The sequence below is a fragment of the Morone saxatilis genome, unplaced genomic scaffold (assembly GCF_004916995.1).
Source record: "Morone saxatilis isolate NCDOM2014 unplaced genomic scaffold, NCSU_SB_2.0 Contig12, whole genome shotgun sequence".
In the NCBI taxonomy this organism is placed as follows: Eukaryota; Metazoa; Chordata; class Actinopteri; family Moronidae; genus Morone; species Morone saxatilis.
This window is the reverse complement of record NW_023339674.1, coordinates 3,311,182-3,335,249: the sequence shown is the minus strand read 5'-3', so window position 1 is coordinate 3,335,249 and position 24,068 is coordinate 3,311,182. Positions and strand designations below refer to the sequence as shown.

Genomic DNA, 24,068 nt, shown 5'->3' with positions numbered 1-24,068 from the left:
TAACTGCCACTAAATTCTGTAAATTCAATGAAAAAAGACATGTATAAAGAAATTAAGATTTCTAAATAAAACCATGTATTGATTTCAAATATCTATCTTCATTGTTTGCAGTGAAGAAATATTTCTCTAGATCTGCCCCAGGTCTGATTTTAGCTTTTTTTGTTAGCTCCGGTCACCTTAGACTGTGTTGAGCCCTGATATGTATCAGCATGGTTTTACCTCTATTTACAGTGACAATTTTCTTTTTGTTTTTTTTCTGAAAGTGGCTGTTTTTGACAACCTTGAGTGAGCTCATCGCCAACAGCGGCACTATAATTGCAGAGTATTTACCAACATTTGTAATGTATTAAAATATACAAATACTGTCACTTAATGTTTGGTTGTATTTGCATTTTGCTACTTTTTAAAATTGTACGTGAAAATATGTGGTGAAGCATTATTTAAACACGTGCATGCTCAGTGATCAAATGAGTTGACCAAGAGAAGAGATGAAGCATGCAGTATTGTCTACTTCCCTCCTTGCTCTTTCATGTGTGTATGCACATGCTCTTATATGGAAGAGCATGCTATGCATATCAAGATATGCTTATGATGTAAATATCACCTTGCATTTTTTACTGCTTAATACCTTCGGGGTGTGTTCATTCATCACTCTGTTCTTATCAAGAAAAATGAATTGAATCGGCTGAGTTTGCCCTTCGCACCGCAGACTGAATTCTCAATGCTTTCTTTGGGACCTGTTCCCTCACGTGGCTTTAATGTGTTTACTCTCTCTTGTGGTAAACAACAGATTAACGTCACGCAATGTGGGTAATATCAGCAACCTGCAAAAACACACCATCTGAGACACTGTCAGCTTCTTCACACTGTTTGTCATGTGCTGTATGCTGTGATTACACCTGTCTCTATAGTGGTAGTTCTGTGACCAAACACATCTGATCTGACAATTAGATCCTTTTTTTGCTTTGATGATGAATGAACTGTGTTAAGATCTATGGTGGGAACATTTATTTTTACTGCAGGATCATTTGTCAGAATTAAAAAAATCTTATTTCTTAAAGTGTTTATGTAGTTGGGGATGTGTACTGCATACACAACATGTAGTGCTGAGATGAGATGTCATAGATTATGACAGAATACAGGTGGAGGCCACAATGACAACAAAATATCTTTTTATCATGAAAGTTGCCTTTGTAATAGTGTGTATCACAGTTTTCATCAGCAAAGCCAAGCTTTAGGACACAAATATTAAGGTACAAATTTCAATTTATGGTCTAATTATTGTCATGTAAAAGCCATGTATCTCCCAAAGATTGGCTTATTGACCATGCATTTCTTTTTAGATGGTTTTTAAACTGTTTATTTTGCTTAAGAAAATAGACATTTTTCAACCCATGAATGAATTCTTATGTGAAACAAAATGGAATTGGAGATACATGGTTTTTCAGTGACAATAATACTGTGCATTATGTGGGACTAAAGCTACAAGCAATTTTATCTATCAACCATTTGATCTGTTGAAAGCCAGAAAATAAGGGAAAATGTCTATAATTCCACAGATCCCAGAGTGGTGTATTGAAATTGCTTGTTTTCTCTGACCAACAGACCATATTACATTTATAGAAAAACAGAAAAAAACAGCCAATCCTCACGTTGGAAAAACTGGAAAAACTGGAAACTGGTTTTCCCAGAGGTTTCCCATTTTTGTTTGATTTATATATATATATTTATTTATTTATGTTTGTCAAAAGACTAATCAATTGGTAGACTTATTATGATATTATGTGTGACGTAATGAAGGTCTACCTACCAGTAAGATCTTGATAAAATAAAGTAAGTACTGGTGTTGAAAAGTATGCAGGATTTCTTGCTTCTTCCAACTCTGAAATGTTCTGGTTTTACACCCATGTTGCTAAGATCTTATGGTCTTTTGAAATGAAGAGTTGTAAATACTGCATGTGAGCTATTGCATCAACTACATTTTGATGCAATTAGATTTTTAACATGGTCTCTTTGATTTCATTTCGTAAATGAAAAGTGAAAATACTGTTTGTCAGCATGTAAGACAAACTGTTTGTACATGTTTTCAAAAACCCTTCTATATATTGCATTTGGGGTTTGAGCAACACAGATCAAGTCTTTCACCAGTACATAATATCCTGTGATGATCTGTGATGTAAACTCACAGTTTGCTAATCATTTACATTCCTAGATTCCAGTGATTGGTGGAGTTGGGAAGCCAAGGTCACTTCTTATACCCGGAAGAAAGCAAACATTAAGAGGTATCTCTGTCTTAGGAGAGAATTCCAGTAGAAACATCAGAGTTGATTTCCCTCATTCTGACTGTGTAGCTGCAGCTAAAAAACTAAATCGCTTGCCTTTTCCTGAGCCACAGCCCATTTTTCATTGACTTGTCCTTAGTGATGCCCCACTATACAGTCCATCAGAGATAAAACTGTACATTCTCGAAAGTGAATTGGCAATAGGACGTTGAGCTGATTTGGCAGCCGCCACTGAACCAAAGTGCTGCTAAAAACCCCTCTGATTGAGATGAATAGAGAAAGAGCCCTCTGGGGTACATTTGTTTGTGAGGCATTTTCAGGTGACTGATGTAACATATTCACAGCGTCAGCAGCCTTTAATTCTGAACATAGGTTGTTACCTCACCCCAATGAAGATGAATGCCAAAACAAAGCTGCCTTTAAGAAGAGCACTGGTCCCCTGGTTTTAAGAGATAACATATTTTAAATGGAAGAAATGCCTGGCCTGGAGGCCTGGAGGACTGAGCACAGCAGCACTGGAAAATAATCAAAGACGGGAAAAATTAGATAGGAGTGTGGAAAAAATGGCTCTGCTGTTACATAGTGTGATGAATCAGCCCTTCCATTTCAGTAATTTCCTTTGAGAGCCTCTGTCATTTGTCAGACATTTTGTTGTATGAGTTAAGGTGTCATATGCGACCGAGCAGAGGAGATGAGACGAGCACAAACAGGCCTTATTTAGCAGGCCTTTTAGCCCAGGATCAAGGTGCAGCAGGTACACAGGAAATGCTGCATCAATCAATGTGCTTACCTTTGATTTGCAGCCCAGGCTCCTCCGTATTGAAGATTCATTAGACTGAAGGCTGGGAGGAGAATATCATTGACAGGGAGGAGAAGTGATAAGGAATGTTTGACCCAATTTGCTGTGCGAGCCTTGAGTGTTCAGTCAGTCATGCGGCGTTACGCTTCATTTGTCGGAGTAGAAGAGAACACAAGTGAGACTCGAGCTTCGGAAATCAGATAATGGCTGCTGAGGAACGGTTGCCGAGAACACCACTTCCTGAGTATGGGGGCAGTTTTGATGGCAGGATAAACAAAAAAACAAAAACAAAGCACTTCGTCCTTTGTTATCACAAGCGTGGATGAATAATTCATCATGGGAATTTTTTTTTAGGATCTTCATTATTCAGAAAGGAACACAAACGTTCGTTTTGTCTTTTCATCACGTCTCATAACCCTTTTAACCTTTAACTAGATCTATAGGTTTCTTTCCTTGATATGCTATAGGTGACAGCCTCAGACAGATAAGTGTATAAATAAATGTGGGATAGCTCCTGGCTTTAGTCTCATATTTGACTTCCGATGTCAGGATTTTAAAGAATTTCACTTCTTCCAGCTATTTCTCTTTGATCTTCAGTTGGTTAAAAGAAGTGAAGCCTGGAGAGCAAAAATAAATACACAGGATAAAATTTGCTCTCTTGGCCCCTTTCAAGTGACTGGTACTAGTTTCTCTTAAAGAGACTCAGTGAACATAACACCACATACAGTATTATTTTCCACTTTCTTCCACCAAAGGTTCCCCTCTGCTCCCCTGTCGCTTCGAGACACTCTTTCTGATGGCACACAATAATCTCATTCTGATGCTATTTTCTTCCTTTTCCCCTTTTTCTTGCTTATAGTTTAGAAGCTTATCCCTCGCTGGTTGACATTAGAGTGTAAGCCAGTGCAACAAAGTGGTCTTAAAACATGCACTGAAATCCTCAAAGCCTGAATAAACAGCCGTAAACGTATCTCAGATGCAAATGTGGATTTACACATCAACTATGCCATGGTGATTAAGCGAGTGACAATTCTTGAAGATGCAGCGGAATGAGGCAATTTTAAAATGAGAGATAATTTTCATAAAACATTAATGCTATCGTGTACTTTTTTTCCAGCAAGCAGAAAGTGCACCCATTTAAAGTCCATTGTTGCTCAATCTGACAACACCAGCTCGCTAAGTGACATTTTATGCTGTTTTTGTGGAATTATTCATATGAGGGATTCGCAGCAGTGATGAATCTTCATCAGTAAAATGCTTTCACCTAACTGGTCTTATAATAATATTAAAGCCTTACATTTTTAAATAATGGATGTGCCTCAGAGCCATCTGTATCAGTGGATGTTAACAGGCTAAGTGCTGCGTTGCCCTGCAGAGGCCCCACACCAATAACACAGAGGCCATCATCTATCTAAATACTGTGCAAGACAAGGCATAATCTGATTTAGATAACACAGGTATTTTAATAGCCAACTTGTAGCATCATTTCCTTTTATCATATTCACTTAATTAAATTTATTAGCTCTCAATATTCAGTTCCAGCTCTCTTCAATGAATTCAGATATTATTTAATGGTGACTTCCTGCTTAGGTAAATTCGAAAGGGAAAGGAATAATTGATTTTATTATTGTATTAGATAAAATTTGTTTCATTAATCAACTAGATTATATTAATATAATATATTTCTTGATTGATTAATGAACATTTTTTTATGTGTTTGTGTGTTTTCATTATCTTGATTTCTTTGTATGCTGGGTCATCTGCTTGCTTTTGCAACAACACTATTATTTCCCATCCTTGTAGCAGATAAAGCATGTTTGAACTTGAGAAAAACTGAGAGGTGTGTGTCTCCGTGTGTGTGCATATACCTCTCTAGTGGGAACACCGGACCTGACAAAATCCTCCCCTCTGCTGTAGAAACTGAGTAAAACCAGCAGCTGTGCAGTGTTCAATCCAGTTACGATGCCAAATGCTGGCTCTGGCTCTCACCTGCTCCAAAAGTTGAAACGACACATCCTGAACCTCCGCACTTGTGCACTGGGCCGCTGGGAGTGGAACTATGTCAACTTTCCAAGCAGCAGTGTTTTCCTGAACGATGCGTCTGGCAGCAGGCAGAGCTACATTTTCACCGGCAGAGTGTAATAGGAAACTAAATAGGATGCCTAGAGGGCTCACTTGGGAATGTTTGCTCGCTGCTTGAATATACAGACTGGTGACGAAAGAAGAAACCTGAATAAATGAGTGGAGAAACATAACAAATGCTGATGCTTCCTTTCAGGGCACAAGAGCTCTGTGAATGGCTTGATGAAAATTATGTGAAGCATGTAGTATGTTATGGCATGATCTCAACTCAGGTGTTGGAAGGCTTTAGATGCATGTGTTAAACAGTGCTTTCCTTTATCAAAACACACAATAAGAGCATTCCAGAGATCTGGAGAATCTATATGAGCACCGAAGCTATTAAAACGCACTAACATCTGGCTTTTGTCAGGTCAGTGGCGAAGGATACTGGCCTCCGTGCTACTTTCTACTGTTTATTAACCCTGTTCATGTCCGTGGCATCAAATTTGAAACATCAGAATAGAAACAGAAAGGCAAACCCATCCATTGACAGTGGGAAAGGAGTCAATCATGTATTTTAAGTGGATTTAGTGCTACGTTTAGAAAACTGCATATAGATACTAATTTTGGGTGGAAAACAAATACGGTAAGACACTGTTAATTTTTCCAGTAATTTGGCAGCCATCTGTCGTTGCTGGTCATTTTGTCTCCTTTTTTTCTTTGCTGTTGTGCAATATTTTATAGAAGTATATGTAGATTCATACTTGTGAAGCTTAGCACTGATCTGATGGTAACGCTTGCCAGCTTAAAAGCTTGCCGGTTTAAGGATTCTGCATAATGGTGATTGGCTGAAGACAGACAGATACAGCACAGGAAAAAAATACATAAAAAGGGACAAAAATTACAGCTTAATGGAAAACTGAAAAAGGCATTATCTTTTTTATGATTGAACTTTTTAGCATCAGTTTAGAAAAATGCATAATTTTCTTTTTTTTTTTAGAAACTCCTGCAGTTTAGCCAAAAAAGTTTTTGCATAACAGTAGAATACAGTGCATTGCACTATACATCAATATGATCACTTATGATTTTGATTTTTATAATTTTTTGAGGGCCTTTTTTAGATAGACAGGAACTGGGGGAGAGAGGCGGGGAATGACATGTTTCAAAGGTCACAGTTGAACCTGTGCCTCTGCAGTAAGGACTCAGCCATGTGATTTTGATTCGTCAAGAAACATACTGTCATTACTATGGGGATATTAATTTTCTGCAGTCAGCCCTAAAGACATTGTACAAACCTTTTTTTCAAAATAAAGATTGTGGGACTCTACACAAGGAATATGTTCAGGTGTAATTAATTCGAGAAAAGTATTCAGACAGTAAGAATACATCAAAAGGCAAGCCTGGAGGGCAAAGTGAAATTCATGATAAGATATACAAGTCACGTCCACAGCATGTGCATCACAAACTGCTTATTCTAGGAAAGCCTTTAAGTGCAATTAAATGTTCCATTAAATGCAGCTGTTAGTTATTCCATCACAGTCAGCACAATTATCTTGTACTCAATTATGGCACATTAATAATTCCCCTACCGACCGATCCATGTCATTTACATATCACTTTTTTTTTATCACTTTTGACAAAGATTGCCCCATGAAGTCTTGAAAGTAGTAAGATATACAAAAAGGGATTTTTCTTTTTGGGGTCGATTTCTAATAGAGAAGGCTGACTGTGCACACATGCTCTGCTCCGCTGGGTTCTCTTTGCAGATGGTCTCATTGCTATGCATAGAAAAGCCATCTTTAGATTTGCATTTGGTCAATTTTACCCTTTAAGTTGGACATCTGTCTATGTTAGAAATTAATCTGCGGATCCCTACGGAGCCTGCTTGGATTTTAATTAATTGTGTTAACGCGTCAATAATAAAAGAGAAGAATGGAAGTCGCTTGCTCTCCCTGTCCCAGGCTCTCTCTGGCTCCGGCTGACTGTCCTGACTAAAATGATGATATCTTATTCATAAAACTGTATTTAAGCCAATGTAATTTGAAAAACAGCTCAGTTAAGTATTTTTTAAGTAGGAGACTGAAAGAGAGACTAAATTTATATCGTACACACAGAGCCTCCAGCTTTTATTCATCCTCATGTCTTTCTGTATTTAGTTTCCTCATTGACCTTGTAGTTGTCAAAAGTAGATGTCAAAGAAAAATAACTTTTCTGCCCACAGCGGCAAAAGTCTTCCTTTTCCTCCTGGCTGGATACAACGGTTGCTGTCATTAATCTAGCAAGGAGATGTTGTTACTTTTATTGGACCTTTGGGAAAATATTAAAAGAAGACACCGTCATGGTGTTTGGCAATAATTCGCAAGTGACAGCGAAGGAGATGGATTTCCCTTCAGGTTGGCAGTTTATCTTTGCTGCCCATGGAGCCTGGATATACGCGTGCTCTAAATCAGGCTTTTGTCAAGGATGATTGAGCTGAGATTGTGAACAATCTAACCATGAGCTCAAAGGAGAAGAGAGATTCTACAGTGTTGTTTTGTGTGTGTATTGTCAGCACAAATCTGGTGTTATGTCTCTGAGTCTTGGATATCGTAGAGTCTTTCAAGACTTGCGGCAGAAGTTGGGAGATCTTTTTATTCCTGTCTCAGAAGGTATTCTGTGCTGACTTATTATTATTATTTATTTTGTTTCTCGCTTCCAAGTTTTTTCCCAACTTCGAGAGTTGCACTCTTTTTTTTTCATTGTATTCATGCAATGAGAGTGTAATCTGTGAAAACAGAGATAAACAAAGATAAAAGTCTCTATGACTTTTACATTTACTTAAGGTCTATTAAGTCTATTTTATGCTTAATTTAGCTAACTATACATGCTATTTTTTTTTTTGGCAGTTTTGTTTTCATCCATTTTTAACACAACTCACAATAAAAATGGTTAATTCTAAGGTAAAGGGAACAACGACTCTTGTTTTCAGATTATTATACTTAAATGAAAACCTATAAATATTATATTCAATTTATGTAAATAGATCCTCTGAAATGATACACACAGAAGTTTTAACCTAAAAATGTTTTTAAGTCGTATGATTTCAGGTGTATACTATATTGGGAGTGGGTAAGCATGCATGAAAACCGCCACACACACACATACTGAGTACTGCAAAAAAAAAATAAGCCAATAACCAACTTTGGAGTGGAATGGTGCTGTGAGAGCAATCACCTAAATTTGCATGACAAGGAGCCCAGACAATAATTTTTAAGCCCAACCCAGAGCACTTTTCCAATGCAAAGCACATTTTAAAACCACAGGGCCCTTTCAAATGAACATGACGTGAAAATAGCCTGCCATTTTATCGAAAATAACTAAGTGACTGTGTTTCAAAAGACTACACAGACGGAGTTTGGCTCCCTGCTCACCTTATTCAATGTTCAAGAGAAATATGATAGGCATAATACGTCTCCTACACGTGCTTGCACAAAGTTACTGTGTGTTAAAAGCCCTTTGTCTACAATGTACCTTAATGCATCAATCGCTGATTAATTTAGACAGCAGAGTATAGCCTAATGGCTGCAGGAAATTGAAGCAGTCTCCATAGAAATTGTTGCTTTCTTTGTGTTATTCTTTTCAGTCAACCCACATATTGGATCATAACATTTAAATTCTGAGTTAATGTAGCCTAAATATGGAATTTGTTTTGGAGTTAAGCCAGCAGAGAATAAGCAGTGAGTTTTAACAGATCACCCAACTGGTAATAGAAATAAACACATTCAGCTTGAGTGGAGCTGTGGATCAGTTATCTGCCTGAACAGCTTCAAAAGCTTCATTTGTCCCAGACAGTCATTTCCTCCTGGCACACAGGAGATACTTTCATTAAAAAAGAGGAAAAAGACAGGTTCATTCCACTTGTTCATAAGGAAATACAAGCAAGGAACAAATGCTATAGATAAATCATTATCTAGTCCTCTACACTCTGTTAGGTTTGTTGTCATTTAGTAATGGTATATTATATTAGGAGTGGACACTAAATGCTTAGATCCTAAAAAACTGTTTCAAAAACAGCTTTGCTATTACCTTTTGCTATTACGTTTTAAAAGTTATAGTGACCTTGGCTTTTGTCACAGGCAAGGTGAAAAACACATTTAGTACAAATCACAGGTGCTGTTTTCATAAATTTAGCAAGTGAATTGCAAAGTTATTTCACAGGGCTACACAGATGCAAGGACACAGTGATGTTTACTGCACAGACTGTTTATTCAGACAAACAATGGCTTTTTGACAATCAGGACAATCCTTGCACACACAACTGACTGCTTAACTGTCCACAGGCCTCTGCATATACACACATTTCTTCACTTCCCAAATATGAGCTGGGAAAAGGCTGTCTGTATATGTGTCTATTGCTGTGATTTTTTTCTTTTCCTACTCCTACATGGTTTAACCTGTTCTGAGTCAATTAACCTGACTTCGAATAGGTATGTAAAACCAAGTTCCCTCACCACCTCCAGCCGCTGCTTCCAACACGCCCACTCATGACCTAGCACTTATGAAAAGCTTCTTCCTTCTAGTTTTTTCTGTGGAATAAAGCTGTCTAATCATGGAAATAAATCCTCAAACCAGGAAAATGTTTCATTGCTAATTATATAGTCACAGCACACACACACAGCTTTTGTGTGACAGATTGTGAGATATACAAAAATGATGTAATGACACATGGAGTGTGGATAAATAAGGTGACCATATCTTCTATAGACTGGCTGGTAGATGACCCTCTCTCAGCGCTAAGCCAACAACTTCTGCCAACTTGTTTGGCGCCTCACTTCATGTCACTGAACCATTTCCTAGATTTGTACAAGAGTTCTCCTGGGACAAGTGAAACTCATGCTAACCAAATGTGTTTTCTCCTCTCAAGCTGCAGTAATTTAATATCCTCCAACCCTCAATAGCTTTACTTGAGGCGTCATGTATCCTCTCATGGAGACTATACATCTCCCACGCTTTTCCTCTGGGAAAAAAATTTGTCAAAACCCACTCAACACTGTTCTCTCCGTCACCAAATTTTCAGACTACCATTGTGAAAACTGCACTTTTATAAAGGAAATGAAAAGGGTTGACTTGATTGGTCATGATTGAGGTAATCACACCGTCTCACAATATAATCCCATTGTAGTTCTGTTTTCGACTCCACCACAAGTGTACCAAAATGACATAAAATCTATTCTCACACCATATATGCTCACATCACCTTTGTGTAGCTTTTTGTTGAGTGCCACTGATTTTTAAAAAAGCCATAAAAAAGTAAAAAAATAGTTTTAGAAATTATGATGTTCCATAACAATGCTCGAGCAGCCTTTTAGCCACCATTTAGTTAAATTTTACATGAGGAAGTTACAACCATATTAACACTCAAATAACCTACAATAGACAACAACAAGGGATGTTTGGCATGAAAAGACATTCTAATTTGTGTACCAAAAAGGAATAAAGATGGATTATTGAGCTTCTGAAAATGGCTGTAGATATATCATAAGCAATAATTCTGTATTGATTTTGAAGTTTGATTAGGTTGTTGTTGATGTAGTTCTTAATGAAGCTGACTTAAATGTGCAATGTCAGATCAATAGATCTTAGAGCTCAAAGTACTAGTATATTCAAAGTTATTCACACTTATTCTTAATCATGGTTAACATGCCTCACTGTTTTACAATGAGTGGCTGCAGGGCAATACATGGCTATCACCATGTTACATGCAACACAACTTTGCTGATTTCACACATCAAAGATTTGATTGAGGAGTACTACTATATTGTGAAAAAAGTTGTATGAAGTTTTTTGTTGCTCCAGAGGGTTCAGGGTGAAATCTGGTAAATTAGATTGTTTGCAGCTAAAGTCTACGAGTTTACATCCATCCATCCATTAGCTGTTCTTTGGAGGTGTCTCAGGTGAAATTGGGTGAGAGGTGGGGTACACCTCACAGGTTGGCTAAACATGCCAAATACAAGTTTGAAAATTAAACAAATCTGGGGGGGTGTAGTTAGAAAGAGGTGATTTTAGCTTAGCTTATCTAGTGTACTTTACCGTTACTAACGCACTAAAAACTCTGACCAAAGTCTTAGCAGTTTGAGTTGCATTGTGGGTAATATAGGCACTGGGATTTAACAAGGGGAAAGAAAGCATGAAATAAATAAAAATGACAATATAACTGGTGGCTTAATCAATTTTATAACTGTCCATTTTGAGTCTGACAATGTTATATGAGTGCAATGCTAAATCAGTGGATTACTCTTTTAAGCCACATTTAAAGAACGGGCCCGCACTTGGCAGCAGTGATTTTGTTTTGTAGCCTGTGTAGTACTGTAATAATATTGCATACTTCATGTAAAAGTTTGCACCAAGCAATTACATGACTCCTCAGGTGCATGGATAATTGAATAGGACATGCTTACACTAACATCACAATGGATTTTAGCATGTTATGGGTGTCAGTGGGCACTATAATGAGTAAACACAGTGCAGAGATAAATTTGACAGATGACACCAGAACTTACTCATTACGCTTTACTCCAGGGATCCTTATCACAACTCAATTACCAGCCCACTAGCTCACAAAGACATTCCCCTTAATCTGATTTGCACAATGGAGAGGTCTAAATAACGCATAATATATTTTGTGTTTCTCAGAAGAAGGGATCGGGTGTTGTTAATCTTATTCTGCATGACATTCAGTCATGTGCTCGGCCTTTCTGTCTTCTTTTTTTTATCTCTCTCTCTCTCTCTCTCTCTCTATCTCTCTCTCTCTCTCTTTGTATATTTAATGCCATTAGTGGGCTTCTTTCTCAGTATGGATTATTGTCATGTGCCTCTGTTTTCTTCCCTTTAGGTGACCGAAACAAGGACAGGCCCTCTCGGATGCAGTAACTATGACAACCTCGACTCTGTCAGCTCCGTTTTGGTTCAGAGCCCTGAAAACAAGATTCATTTGCAAGGTTGGCCATCCATAATTGAACTCCCCCAATTTCTGATGGAATTGTCACAGTGTCTGTTCTCTGGCAAGCTTATAACTGCAGCGTGAGAGTGTCAGAACGAATTTAGCTTCAATCACTCTTTGGCTTTTTTTCCCATGCATGCTTACAGAGTTCTGAAGTGAATCCCAGACAGTAATGATTCAGAACAAAAGTAGCAGAAATGTGCGGTAAAAAATACAACTTAAAGTGAATCTCAGCATATTGTATGTGACGCCAAGCATATGTCAAGCATGGCAAAAAAAAACAGAGGAAATGAGCGCTGGCCTTCAGTGAGTTACAGACCTAGCATATAACATCCATTCAAACACATTTTCGGCAATAACTAAAGTATTTACAGCTTCCTGTTCATTCATCCATGTGACTTTTGCATGGTTTTGTCCTGTTTTTGTCCTTGCCACAGGTCTGCAGGCCATACTGCCAGAGTACCTGAGGGTCAGGTTTGTGGAGGCGGCTCTCAGCTACATTGGTTGTAATGAGGAGGGCCAGTTTGTTTGCCGAGACAATGACTGCTGGTGCCAGTGCGCCGTGGACTACCCACAGTGTAATTGCCCTGAGGTGGATCTTAGGGCTATGGAAGCCAGTTTGCTGAAAATCCGAGATTCCTGGAACATGGCCAACCAAGACTTTGAGGAGTCAGGTTAGTGTTTTCCTTTCTACGCTCATTCAATGGCTGTGACCCTCCCACTGACAACAAATTAGACCCTATTGTTAGAGGAGCTGATGGGCAAAGAAAACAAGGGACAATTGCAATCCAATCCATGTAATGGGAATTCATCAGTACACAGAGGAGCAATTTTTAAAGCAGCATCTTGCAATTATACGAAAACAACAGAGAAGAGCCTCCCATGCCTATTAACTGAAATGGCTTCAATGTGATAGATTTTCCCAAATTCCCAGTGTTGGGTGTGGTCATAGCCTATCATCACAAAACAATATGGTAAAATTAACTATGCTGTAGCTGTTATGGTACACAACACCTCAGGAAGGGTGAACAATATGGATTAAATCTATTATGTTACTTTACAATATCAGTATATATTGTGATATTGTAACATTTCCACAAATTAATTTGAGAAACAGTTTATACATAAAATGTTTGTTGGACAATCTGCTAAATTAAATGTTTGACAAATTATTGTGCCTCACATTGATGAAAAAACCCTGTAAATCGAATACTGCCATAAAGAAACCCTGCTTATTGATTGCCAACATGTCCCTCAGTGGCCTAATACAGCAAGAGATATTAAAGACATAGCTGACTCAGTAGAAACAGCACTGAAAAATCTCTAGCAGTTGACAAATCTGTCATCACACAGTGTATGTTGTCAAAACCCTCTTCTTCTGCATTCAAACCACTACTTTTTGCTGACATTTGATCCTGTCTGTGTACAGAAATTGCATGGTGCAAATCTCAATGTCCAGGAAATGAAAGGGCAGCTTTTACACTAATGTGACGAGGTCAACAGAGATTCAGTCAAATGAAGGTTTTTCAGTACCGTAGGAGGAGCTGTCACACCCCAGAAACAAAGTATAGTTGATCTAATCTGTTAGCAGCCTATGACCTGTAATGTAATCACAGTTGTAGCCATTTTAACAGTTAACCTTATTTAATGTGAGCTAGGTAGCATAGCAAACACAGGCACATCAGCTAACAACTAACCATTGGGTAACCATCGGTGTTCACTTGGGATGAGTGTGAGAAAAGAATTCACACAAGCTTTCAAAGAAGCTTTTTGCAAGGTGGGTTTATGAATAATAGGCACACTGTCTGGTGCACACTGAAACGTTGCGCCCTCACAGTGTATCACCTATTCTACTGAGTTCTAACAAAGCTCTGTTTCGGTGTCCCCATCATTATTGAAAATGTGAGCTGCATCTACAGGCACAGAGGGCATCTAGCTCTTTCAGTCTTTTGCAGCCCTGCCTTAAGCTGTACCTTGTGCACCTTGCTGGCTGAGTGTATTACTGGTTACATACTTCTGTACTAAGGGCAACTTGATTAGCACACAGCTGGCAATAACTTAAACAGCAAGGTGCCCGGAGAAACGCAGTTGCAGCGCTGTATTAAAGAAAAATAAGTAAGTTCCCTTGAAACCCTTGGGGTTCCACTTGGATATTTCATCTAATAGAGAACAACTAACATCAGTAGCAGAGCAGAGAGATTAATAATCACAACTCTGATTGTTAAATGAGGTTTCCACAGTCAGCTGATGGCAGACATGATTTGCTAAGACCTTCCACTGAGTGTGATATGCTTTAATTAGGAGAATATATATTATATAGCTGGATCAGTAATTCTTAAATTGTGTAGTTCCTCACTGCTTTAGTTGCCGGGTGATCTTAAGTTTTCAGTGAGACAAATAAAAGTCACATTCATAATACTGTATTGAAATAGACATAGAACTAAGACCCATTGACAAGAGGGTAAAATATGTACCATGTCAGGGGGGACAGTAGGTACTGGTCCAAGAGCTCTTGGTCAAAATGTATTTCAATATTTTGCATTTATTGTAAACAAATAATAAGATATTTGCTCAGAATTAACCCAGCTACTAAGACACATAATTTAGTAATTGTGACCTCATAATTTAGCAATTTAAGAAGAATCTGCCAAATAAGCCTCTCAACTTAGACATCAAATCCCCCCTCCCCCCTTGTTATTTTCCTCCAAATGTGACAGTGTCTTCTATTTTTAAAGCGCTGTTACCGTCCTGGGTTCAGTGGATGACAAGATAATAATGGTGGGTAGAGAGTGGGTTTCCAGGGATGAGGTATCGTTGTCTTGGTGATAAAATAATGGTCTAGTTCAGCAGCAACTTGCAGTTTCCATCTTCCCTAGGAAACTTGACAGCATGAACATGTTTAGTTACTGTTTCATGTACTGTATTTAATCAGTATCTTTTCCTGAGCATGAAATAGCGGGCATGGAAATACAGTCAATTTACAAAAAATCTTACATAATACTTTTAACACGGCAAACAACATTTTTATAAATGTCTAGTGATATTTTCTTTATCCTATCATTTGTTTTCAATAGTAATTTCCTTTTTATAAGTTTCTTTGAAGCAGTTTTTGCTTTTGTTTTCTTTGTGTTAGATAGTTTTGATTAACTTTGTTTTTGTAGGGTGGATGATGTTTCAATTGTGCAAACCTATAAAGATTCATAAAGAAAGATAGCCATTAATATCCCAGTTTGTATTAGGTAATGAGGTAAGTTTACTTAAAATTGAGTTTTGGGAGGTTGACAGGTATGTAATGGGGAGACACACAATGCACCATAATGTGTTTTTGGTTTTGAATTTTTCATGGAATTTGTTGATGAAAGGAAAAATATAACAACAGATGCATCCTTTATACTCCCTATAAAATGTAATACAAATGAATATGTCAAAAGGCAACATCTTTATTGAACATGTGGATTCAAATGAACAAACACAGAAGCTGCACCATGTGGTTTCTCTTCTCCTCAAGAGAACATCTCTCATTTAAAAATGTAGGTCATGGAAAGCACCCCCAAATACTCTTTTAATATACTTTATTACAAGCTGTTTAATCAACTTATTAATTTCATAGGAACATGTAATACACCTTCCATAATCACCAGGGAAGCCATTGACACTTAATTGGTTTTCTAATCAGATGCTGTATTATCAAGATAACGTTAACTAATAAATAAATAAATAAATAATAGTGCAGTCATTTTCTCATCAGGGTTGCACTTCGCATCGATTTTCCATACAACCAACTGGGATTACAGTGATGATGATATTGTTACTGAATGCCTTGGAAATGTATTCTTTTTTGCTGTGCATTGTGGACAGCAGCTCTGAAGATATTATCCTCTGTGTTCGTTGTCTATACTATTTCTTACAGACAGACCCAAAGTATTAGCCCTGGAAAAGCTGTTGGCTGTTCATTAATGGAAGAACAAAATCGTACCCCAACCCCGTATTTAGCTCTGCCTTTCTCCCTTAGCATATGTGTCAAACAATATCACTTCCAGTTTGCCCTGCGGCTCCTGAGCCCATGTGGCTTCTGTGAAGTGATTCTCTCATTTGTTCTGACTAAATTAGCCAAATATAGTTGGAAGGAATGAGAGGAGTTAGTTTGGCCTGCATGTGTTGGAGAAGAAAAGAAGTGATTAGCTCTCATCCTTCATCTCTCCCTGCCTTCCAGATGAGTTTCAGAACTTTGTTCGAAGACTTCCCACATTCTACGCCCTGAACACGTCCGCAATTCAGTACTTCTGGAAGATGGAGCCGACCGTTCATCAACGCTACAAACAGCTGGAGCTCAGCACCCAGCAGCTCCTGAGCAAAGCGCGACGCATCGTCAACAAGCTCTTCACCCTCAGCAAGAGGTGTCGAACCCAGCCCACAATTATTATGCTGAGGGAGAGGTGAGAAGCTGATAACTATTCCTGCTGACCTTTCTGTTGATACGGATGTGGAAGTGTGTGTGTGTGTGTGTTCATGTCTGTGTGTGGTAGCGCATGTGTAAAAATAAGCAAAAATTCCAAAGCCTGCAGCTACATCACAAGTCCTTTCAAGCAAGCTGTGAACAGCAGTGCTCATTTATTTTCTTCAGCCCACTCTGTGCGCAGCGCTTTGTTATCCCCCCCAACTAGACATTATGCTAATAATACACACAATATATTAGGGCTTTGATATTCAACTGAGGTCCTACTCAAGTGAGCAATAGTGTCACACCTGATGACTTGGCTGCACTCCCAGCTTAGGTCTCCTTTACATCCAGGGAATCAAAGCTATCCTCCTGTGAAATTAAACGGTGCAGTGTTTTAAAAGAATATGCTAAGTTTGGGAGATTTCTCTGTTGGTTAACTTGTCTGTGATGAAGTCATAGACAAAAAAGTTCTCCTCGTCTCCTCAGTAGATCATCATCGTCATTGCCATCTATTTTTGTGTTTTTCTCAAAAAAGTCAGTCATATAGTCTGCAGACTCTGAGCTTATGAAAAAGAAATGTGATTAAGTCAGTACAGCTGACACAGCCAGGTTTATTTTAGGAGCTATTTCAGGTGAGAAACCAAATATTCATCCTCTGCAGTGTGATTTTTAGCTGCAGCTACAGTCTCCCATCGCCCACCACCATCATTTCCTATTTAATAAGGGAATATAATCCCTGTTCATATAAACTGTACATTATTCTTTATACCGGCATTTTACCAATTGCCTGCAAAATCTTAACAGACAGCCACATGCATAAGACGTATTCTTAACAGAGCTGCTACAAGTTGTAATTTTGTGTCTGCTTAACCTAACAGATGATAAAGTTTAACTTACTGCACAATAGCCAGTGAACTACAGAGTTGTTGGACACTGTTGGGATATTGTGTAAGGTTCTGCAGCCTCTTTTAGGTGCTTAACAGCCCAAATTACATTTGCCAACACTTACTAACTAACTGCTAATAGACTGCACAGAGATCTTACCAGTAAAAAGGCAGAAAAGCTGCACTGCTGGAAATTGAAAGTTTGGTCTCATGCAATATGTATTTTAAGGTGTTCCTGTTTAGAGGTGAAACATTTTGGAGGAGGGAATGGTAATACATTCCTTTGTCACATTATGCTTACTAGTCTGAAGAAATACAGTGTTATTAAAGTGTGTTTTATTGCAGTTTATAATATTGAGGCATGCTTGACTGAGGTAAATTAAAGCTGCATTTCATATGTGTTTTACTCTTGTTTCATATATATGTGATTTTCATTTGTAAGTTAAATATGCTTTGAGAGATTGTAAAGTTAAAAGTGTGGTTGTTTTTGGCCATGTAGAAATAACAACTAATGCATTTTCTAAGGATAATACAAGATCTATATTCTATTAGAGTGTTAAAAGAAGAAGGTGATATGTTGGGTTTGTTTTTCTTTCTAGTATGTTTATAGTGTGATCACAGTGGGCTCATGGCATCAATCAAGGTTCTGTGAACAATCATTTGTTCAGCAGCAGCTATTCAAACATGCACAATGCTCATTAAAACAGTCCAGCATTAGATCCTTCTGTGCCGCACTTTAATCCGGTGAAGTGTGTGTAGTCTAAATTTTAGAAATTGCGGTCATGCAACATTTGCAGCCCTGACGGCAATTTGCAACAGGCTTAGTAAATATCCCCCTTTGTGTCTAAGAGCTCAGAAAGTATAAAAACCAAACTATCAAAAACTGACAATAAAATTAGATGATGGAATAATAGGTGACTTCTAGGATATGTGGAGATGAGTCCATAAACAAGGCACATCCACTTGTGCAGCACTATATGCACTCTAATATTCAATATTAACACTTCAGTTGGACAGTATCTAGGGCAAATTCACGGAGGGTTGTAAATACGGTAATGAGATATGTGGAAATGATGAAAGTAAATACTTAAACTGGATATTTTGGATCCTGCTGTGATATAACCTGGTGCTCTCAAAAGATCTAGGCAAGAGTCTGTCACTTTATATTGATGGAGTTGAAAGCCAAGCAGTTAGATTAAAAGGCCCAATCCCCACATCAGTTGATATATTACAGTTCCTTTCAAAATCTTTTAAATGTGGGATATAATTTAAACATTTTGTATTTCAAAAATCTGCCCAAAAAGAATTTGAATAGCTGCGTAAAAATGCACAGTTGTCTTGTTTAACACTGAAAAATACAATAATGTCCACAGCATCTTTCCATATTGCCTTGTATGTAATGACCTAGTTCATGGAAGATTTGTTTTGGGTTTTTTTTATAAAAGAAATATTAATTCACCTCTACAGCCATTATTCATGTACTGAAGCATCATGGTCTTTGTTAGATGAAGAAAAAGCAAACTGAAAAATGTCATATGCTTTGGAGGTTAACACTGCAAATCAATTTTGGAGTTTCTATTCTAACTTTCTATTACAGTCTTTGAAGATAAGGATTGTATGGTTTCTCAGTTATGAGCTGTCTGAGAATATGTTTTTTTGTGGCTCAGCAAGTAAATATATATGCCTTTTAATGGAAAAGAAATGTAGTGCATCTTCCGCAGAGAAAAAAGTTTTGCTCACTAGTAAAAATTGGAGAAAGTTTGTGTGGCATTGATCTGTGTGAAATGAGCTGACAGACAATGAACAGATTGCAGAGTGAACACCCAGCTTCTCTTTGGCCCGTACTGCACACCGCGTCGCTATGACAGTTTACATGTCCTGCTGACACAATGAGCTTTGTGAAGGCGGGACAGCTTCCTCTCTCTTGCTGTGCACAGCCTCCACTCTGGAGGTGAGATATGCACAACTGACTCTGATGAGTTTCTGAGAAGCTGTGTACTGTTAAGTCTGTTAACACATTATATCAGCTGTCTTTTGACAAAATGTCACCAGATTTTACAAGGATGAACATATATCTATTAGATGACTGATCAAAAATACACTCAGCTTGCTTTATCTTTCCTGCACCGGATATGCAGTTTTTAAGTTTCATATCTAAAGTAAGAAAGTCTTCTTTAGCTGAGTGAGAGAAAAAGGGTTTTGTTTAAAATTTATTGCAAATTACTTTCATCTGTTCTCCTCTGGCGCCAGTGCCATGTACAATCACACGCATTCAACATTTATCATAGTGTCTCATCAAACACCTCCATAGTATTTGTTTCTGTGTAGAAATGGGAAATGGCCTTCAGGAAAATGTACTGAGGTAGACACTTATTTTGAAATGCTGAAATATGCCTCATATATTTGCTCTAAACCTGGTTTGTGAAGTTGTGGAAAGAAACTTGGCAGACTTTTAATGGCTTTGATCTAATATTCATCATTAAAGGTAAAATTCCCAGTGCCCCACACACACTGTGCAGCCCAGCTATTATTTAGTCGAACAACTGCTTGGACAAATGTTATTTTTTGCTTCAAAAATATGCTTTTGAATATGAAATTACATACATGCACCATTGTTTCCCCTAAATTAATTTAGCAGCTGCACACGAACACAAAAACAAAACTGCTAACTCTGCTAGAGAACAAAAGTGGATTCAGAAGTGGGACAGATGTGGAACAAAGAAAGTGAAAGACTGATTTATGACATTATATTCTTGCCATGCAGTCCAGCTGCTCCTTTTTTCACCAACAATCTCAGGAATTGTGATTTACCATTAGAGATTGTGTCTTAGAATAAATGAAACATTTATTCAAACAACTGCTTGGCTCAGAGGCAGAGCGGGTCTGTGGCTTAGAGGCAGAGCGGGTCGTCCCCCAATCGGAAGGTTGTTGGTTCGATCCCCCCGTGCCACATCGTCGAAGTATCCTTGAACAAGGATACGTGAACCGCCAAATTGCTCCCGATGCCACAGCATTGGTGTGTGAATGTGAATGAATGATTAGTTTCTCTTATCGATGGACTTTGCCAATCACTGAGTGAATGTGTGTGAAAGGGTTGAATGTGGCACGATAGCGTAAAAGCGCTTTGAGTGGTCGGAAGACTGGAAAGGCGCTATACAAGTACAGGTCCATTTACCATTTACCATTTTACAATTGTTACTTGTACTGACTCAAAATGATTATTCTGGACTGAATCATGTACTCTCAAATACCCTTTTCATATAAGTTTTGCCAAAGTCAGAGCAATAATAGTCATTATGAGAAATCTGTGTGTTTGTGTTTTTGTCTGTGCTCTTCTTATTGGTTTAAAGTGGACAATGTGCTGTTGGAAAAAAGGTGATGTTAGCACACATTTCCAGCACTGATCATAATTAAACAACATAACAATCAGAATCTTCTTACAGTTGCTCTACTGTTAACTCATCATGCCAGGGGAGATAAATCACCTCAAGCTTTTCAGTGCTAAGCTTAAACTTAGAGAGAAAAAACCTAAATGTACTAACTCTCTATCTTCTGTAAACTGACGTATTATGGACTGAAATCAAATATGTAGATCTCTGTCTGATCAAATGGTTCAGGGATTTGAATGCAATGTTGGAGAATATGAAGCAGTTGTTGCTGGATCAGGAAGTGAACGAGGTAGATATTAGACCTTAGTCATGTTTTTTGGGTTATTTTTGCCATTGACATTAAAACAGCAACCTCATGATATCCCTTTTGCTCACCACTACAACCCGCTGTTTTATATAATGCAAGGGTTTAGTTGGTCGCCCTGAATAGCATTGGATATATTTATGTATACGCTGTGATGTGTCATCAAAAATATTTTTCACAGGGAAAGAAAAAAGGGATTGTACTGATTATACTTGACAGATGTAGAAAAATGAACAATTAACACTGGGACACAGCATAAAAAGTTGGAAAATGTAAAGAAATTACTTCTGTGTACTAAGAAAGGTGGAACATTTTAAGTAAATATTTGTAATTTTGTTTTGATATCTACAGTAAATCTTACATACTGCTCTGTCTCTGTTGCAGGCCCATCAGCTACTGGCTGAACTACATCCTCTCAATCATGTACTGCAGTGAAAACAACCACATCGGCTCGTACCTGGAGGAAACCAGGAGCTGCTCCTGCCCCTACGAACATCCCCCCTGCCAGGGTGTGATCCCCTGCACAGTGGGCGAGGGTACGTCCTGTGCCTCCTGCTCCTATGAGAACCGCTCCCGCTGTGCCACCTGCAACCAGGGATACATGCTGAGCCAGGGGGTGTGCCGCAACGAAGTTCCCGACTCCACTGACCACTACATTGGCTTTGAGACGGACCTGCAGGACCTGGAGCTACGCTACCTTCTGCAGAAACGTGACAACCGCATCAGCATCCACGGGATCTTTGTCAGCAACGACGTCAGGCTGAATAACTGGTTTGACCCGTCGTGGAGGAAGAGGATGCTGCTGACACTGAAAAGTAATAAGTACAAGTCAAACCATGTTCACATGCTCCTAGGGATGTCTCTACAGATCTGCCTTACCAAGAACAGCACTCTGGACCCCATGCTGTCTGTGTATATCAATCCTTTTGGGGGGAGCCACTCAGAGAGTTGGATCATGCCCATAGACCAGAATAACTACCCAGACTGGGAGAGGACTAAATTAGACCTTCCCTATGACTGTTATAACTGGACTTTGACTTTGGGCAACAAGTGGAAAACATTTTTTGAGACGGTCCACTTTTACCTAAGGAGCCGGATCAGAGGGCCCTCAAGTAACGGGAATGGAACTGTATATTATGAACCCTTGGAGTACCTGGAACCGGGACGAAATCTAGGCTACATGAAGATCAACAGTATCCAGGTGTATGGCTACAGTATGCACTTTGACCCGGAAGCGATCCAGGACTTGATTTTACAGCTAGACTACCCATATACTCAGGGATCGCAGGACTCGGCCCTGCTGCAGCTGCTGGAGATCCGGGATCGGGTCAACAGGCTTTCCCCGCCCGGAGCTCAGCCTCTGGACCTCTTCTCCTGTCTGCTGCGGCACCGGCTCAAACTGTCCACCACAGACGTTGCCAGGATCCAGGCAGCCCTGCAGACTTTCAGTGCCAAGCAGCCCAACTCGATGGAATACGAAACAACCAAATTATGTAGCTAATAAGTGGGCAGGCAGCCAGGTGCACAGATGGCAAAGCAGTTATCACACAGGCCTGATGATGGTTAAGAGCAATTCTGGAGCCGTGCAAGGGACATTTGGGGGACATTTTCATTGTCGTCATGATCTCAAGAGTGCATTTGAGATTCTCATGTCAGCTTTTCGTATAAATTTGTACAACATTGTAGAATTAAGGAGGATTTCACCAAACTTGCCTCATAGCTTTTTTTCTCTCCTGATGAAAATAATAACTTTGACGGTTAATAAGATAAATTTAAAACTCTACCACCACTGATATGTTGCCAATGTGCTGACGTTTGTAGGTTGCACAAATTTGCGTCTCTCACATACGTAAACGAAAGCTTTTGCTGATGAAGTATTACCCAAGCAATGTAATCATCTCACAAATATAAACATTTCAACACCAGCATGTCTTTTTGTTTGTACTTTTCTCATCACATTTATTTTCCGGGTGCAAAAATAAACATAAAATACTTGTTTTACTATCCTTTTAAACTGGGACATACATGATGGGCACCTCATTGTTTTTAGCTTTCCATACAACAATAAACTCACTCCTGTTTTTAAACTCTACTACACATTTTTGTAAGAAAAGGAAAAAAAATAAATGAATAAACAAAATAAATAAATAGATGCCGTATTACTCGCTGAAAAAAAAAATGACACCACCATCACAATATATGTTACATGTGCTTTTATTTTTATAATGCTGTTGTTTGTGAAACAAAAGTTACAAAAACACTGTCTATAAAATGTATAATACAATTTGTTAATACACTAAATAAAATACATTTTTATGTGTGGTCTATAGATGGTGTACTTTTTATTCATGTGATGCAATTACTGAATAGAGCTTTGAAATGAAGACTCCATTACATTTAGGTGCTACAGTGAGTCAGCATGCAGAATACTGAGGCCCTGGACCTTGATTGCAGCCTTTATTAAGGATATTAATAACACCTGGGATTTTTCTGCTGTGAAACGTCACATGTCTGCTGTGAAAAAGCTCTTCTGTGTCTTCTTCCACACAAGCCTGGATTTTTCTGTTGATCTAGCTAAAAATGTGTCTGGAGCACTTGTCCAATTACCGTTTTCTCAAGGCCTGACCTGCAAAAGTAATGCTTTTCTTAGAGGTAGGATGGTAAATGTTAATGTAATAATGATTTTAGATGAGAACGTATAGGCTATTGAGAATCCATTGTTATATGCTGTTATTCTTATCACATGAATGATAGAAAATCAAGAAAATAGGTGCACTAAAGAAAAATAAATGAATCCAAATTGATTTGGGGATTATATTGAAAAATACTTAAACACATTTAACTATTACATAATTACTGAAATATCTTTTTAATAAGACATCTTGACATGTTTTAGTAGGAAAAGCACAGGTGTAAATAATAAGATTAA

General features: G+C 38.3%; 1 protein-coding gene across 1 annotated transcript in view; it reads left to right on the top strand.

Moving 5' to 3' along the window:
• Positions 1-23,404, top strand: part of brinp3a.1 (bone morphogenetic protein/retinoic acid inducible neural-specific 3a, tandem duplicate 1) — a 45,668-nt gene extending 22,264 nt beyond the window's left edge. Inside the window, exons 5-8 of the mRNA XM_035654055.1 lie at positions 12,014-12,119; positions 12,559-12,795; positions 16,335-16,557; positions 21,524-23,404. Coding sequence (XP_035509948.1) covers positions 12,014-12,119; positions 12,559-12,795; positions 16,335-16,557; positions 21,524-22,640 — 1,683 coding nt within the window. The 3' untranslated portion in view covers positions 22,641-23,404. The remainder of the gene's footprint in view (positions 1-12,013; positions 12,120-12,558; positions 12,796-16,334; positions 16,558-21,523) is intronic.
• Positions 23,405-24,068: the final 664 nt, after the last annotated feature.